Genomic DNA, 3,423 nt, shown 5'->3' with positions numbered 1-3,423 from the left:
AAACATAAGCATACTTTAAGATGTCCTACAATATGATATATAATAATTGTCATTAAAATACGCGCATGCACGTGCGCTGCAATCTGATTGGCTGAAACTTTAAATGGCTATAACTCCCTTGTTTTTCAACCAAACAGGATGGGATTAAGAACATAGACAGACATAATGAACTCCTACAAGAAGGTATGGTCATCATGCACGTGTGTGCACGTGCAAATGAGTAAAATAGTGTGGACAAAATGATATCGTCTTTACGCTCATGCAATCACATGCGCACGCCTGCATTGCTTAGATTTGAAATACTTTGTATACTTTTTGGAAAACATTGTTTTCGTCTTTAATGCATAGATTTTGCCTTCTTTAATGAAACTTACAGGGAATATGGCACGAGAAGGGAGTTGGGGAGCGTTTGGGGAACATCTGTAACGGTTCCCGTTACAATTAGCACTAGTTCATTTATTAAGGTTTTATTGTTCTGCAACTGCGCTTAAATACATTACAAGCCCTTCAAGTACCTCGTTTGTAGTAGTGATGAAAACAATTAACAACAGCCGAACAGGTTGTTATCTGTGGGAACTTGGCACTACAGCCTTCTTGGGAATTTGACACGGTGCGAGGGTTGTCGGCTTCAAAGGTGGTGATTTATAACTTATGTCAACTTTTCGTTTTATGTGGCGGATAGTTCTTACTGATCAGCATCGGCTTAGTGATGTTGACTAATGGCTTTTGCAGTCGCACAATGGGTGCTTTTATTGGCTTACGGCAATTCGGGAAATACAGATCTGTTCCAAAACATTCTATTATTTACTCTATTTCCGGAAAATTTTTGTCAACAACTGTAGGTGATACAGGGTGTTTTATCGAAAAGCGGCAGAATCAATGAAGTGAAAAATTAATTGTAAGAAAAGGTTCATCACTTTCTAGTTTGTTGTATTAGATTTACACATTGTACTGAGCGATGAAAGTGGTTATATAATGTAATGTTAAATATCAATATGCTCAAATACGTTGTCATGTGACTCTTACAGTTGGGGCCTACACTGGCTACAGTGAGGTCTTACAATTCTTGTTCATTGTCAATTAAGGCCGAAGCCTTTTACAGTTTATATTTATACATAACATGATATATTGGATACATACTTCCTTAATTTTAAATTGATATAGGTATATATTTACCAGCATTATGCCAGGCAAAAGGAATAAAGCCCAACAGTCCAAAACAAGTCAGGTGAAAAGACCACGTCGTGCACAGAACGGAACTGGAGAGTCCACTATCAATGATGTTGTGGCTGTCGATACAAGCACTCAACCCCTTGATGTTCCTCCTGAAACCTTGGCTGCATTAACCCAAACCATAACAAAGGCAGTCACGGAGAAGGTGTTAGCAGAGATAAAACCATTACTGCAACATCAGGGGAGTATCTCTGTTCATAATATGGGGGGAGAAAGGGGAAATAATGCTTCCACTACATCAAGCAATAGCTTAACAGCAGGTCCTTCTGGGTCAGTTTGTCAAATAACAAATAAGTCAGTGGATGCAAGTATCTCAGGATTGGTATCAGGCGCTGTAATCGAACACAGTTCACAGATTGTAGGTACTGAACTTCCACCTGCAGCAAATGTCGGTAAGAAATCAGGTTTTGTAAGCTCATCAGTACCGATAGAGGCAACTGTTTCTGACAAAATAAAATCTAAAATTTGGTCAAAACAATATGTTGATATGGCTCTGTTGTTAAAAAAGGAAAAGGGGAAAAGTAAGTATTCTATCAAGGTAGAGGAACAGGATCAGACAGGTAAGGTGGTAATCCACAATATGCGATCCACAGATGATGACGAAGTTAGGGATGGTTCGTTATCCCTGCATGACTGGGTAACTGCGTGGAATAGGTATGTGACAATATATTGCATTAAAGATACACTTGCACAGCCAAAGCTTGCAAAACACATGGAATCAGTAAGGCAAATTGCAGAGGAAAAGGGGGACTGGAGAAAATATGATAAGGAGTTCAGGGAACTCATAGAACAAGGTGAGGTAGAATGGGGTGATGTCCATATGGAGATATATGTTAATGCTCGCATCAAACAATCAGAAAAGAAGTCAAGCAAAATAACACCAGACCGTTCGTCATTTGGTACGTATGAGGAAGTCCCTCAGGGGTCATGCTTTGCCTATCACAAACCTGGAAGGTATTGTAGGCTTGGTTCATCATGCAAATTCCAGCACAGATGTTATAACTGTGGTGGCTTCCATCCAATCTACATATGTAAAAAACCAATTCAACGGCCATTTCGTTTCTTGGACAAATCCAGAACCCAAAAACCATTTCAAGGAAATGGCACATCAACCAACACAGGTAATGCTAAATTCTCAAAGCCAACCTATCCCACAAAAGGGTCCAACTCCAGTAAATCCCAGTAGATTAGAGTACTGGTTGGTGGGGTATGACAAGGTAGAAACAGAATTTTTAGTTAATGGTTTTCGATATGGGTTCTACATTGGTTACACAGGGGAAAGTAGAAATACTCTTTCAAAAAATTTAAAATCGGCACTGGACTTACCAGAAGTTATTAGCAAAAAGTTAGAAAAGGAGATAAATTTGGGTAGAATTATGGGTCCTTTCAAAGAGAAACCACTGCCAATTTTAAATTGTTCCCCTTTAGGTCTAGTTAGTAAGAAAACAGAGGGTGAGTACCGTATGATCCATCATTTGTCATATCCGGAAGGTAAGTCTGTCAATGATGGCATACCCGAGGAAGAGTCATTTGTTCAATACTCTTCTGTAGAGGATGCTATTCAAAACATTAAGCAGTGTGGGAAAGGATCATATTGTTGCAAAACAGATATTTCTAATGCATTTCGAATTATCAACTTACATGCATCACAGTTTGAATACTTTGGTTTCACTTGGCAAGGTCATTGGTATTTTGACACGTCTTCAGATGGGTTGCAGTTCTTCCTGTCGTATATTTGAAAGGTTTAGTACAGCACTTCAGTGGATTGCACAAGAAAAATTAGGAATTAAATTTATGACTCATGTATTAGATGATTTTCTAATTGTTGACAAATCTGCGACAGAGTGCCACAAAAAACTTCGCAGCACAGTTAAGGTTACAAAAAGGAGGCGGAGCCTAATTTGTACGGGAAAACTTGACTATGACATCATACACAATATACGTCATACAACATTTCTTTAAAATACCACAAAATGAGTTTATCTTGTAATTTAACCATTAAGAAATCCTCAAACTACTTAGAAACTTACTACAGCGTGTTGTTTTGACGCTAGTTAAATCCCACATAACAAGTTATAAACAAGTCACAGATCGCAAAACACTTGTCAATATGACGTCATTTCTTACAACGTGACGTAGATTGTATGCAGTGAGAGACAGATCAAGTAATATTTTCTCAACAAAATATGT

The 3,423-nt window shown here is 38.3% G+C and overlaps 1 protein-coding gene across 2 annotated transcripts; it reads left to right on the top strand.

Moving 5' to 3' along the window:
* Window positions 1-587: 587 nt before the first annotated feature.
* LOC134275684 (uncharacterized) lies at window positions 588-3,087 on the top strand. Of its 2 annotated transcripts, none has more exons than XM_062757944.1 (2): window positions 588-898; window positions 1,165-3,087. In XM_062757944.1, the coding sequence occupies exon 2, from the start codon at window positions 1,184-1,186 to the stop codon at window positions 2,417-2,419; it is 1,236 nt and encodes a 411-aa protein (XP_062613928.1). In that variant the 5' UTR covers window positions 588-898; window positions 1,165-1,183; the 3' UTR covers window positions 2,420-3,087. The 2 variants fall into 2 exon arrangements, with proteins under 2 accessions (XP_062613928.1, XP_062613929.1); XM_062757945.1 differs by having other exon boundaries at window positions 816-898; window positions 1,180-3,087.
* The last annotated feature ends 336 nt before the right edge of the window (window positions 3,088-3,423 follow it).

Source organism: Saccostrea cucullata, unplaced genomic scaffold (assembly GCF_032062105.1).
Source record: "Saccostrea cucullata isolate Sc308-1 unplaced genomic scaffold, CSIRO_AGI_Scuc_v1 ctg7324, whole genome shotgun sequence".
Taxonomy (NCBI): Eukaryota; Metazoa; Mollusca; class Bivalvia; order Ostreida; family Ostreidae; genus Saccostrea; species Saccostrea cuccullata.
Note: the sequence above shows the minus strand (reverse complement) of the source record. Positions and strands in the feature narration are given on the sequence as shown.

What these genes read in the sequence shown, in the direction of transcription:
- LOC134275684 (XM_062757944.1), top strand. Translation starts at nt 1,184, where the DNA reads ATGCCAGGCAAAAGGAATAAAGCCCAACAGTCCAAAACAAGTCAGGTG.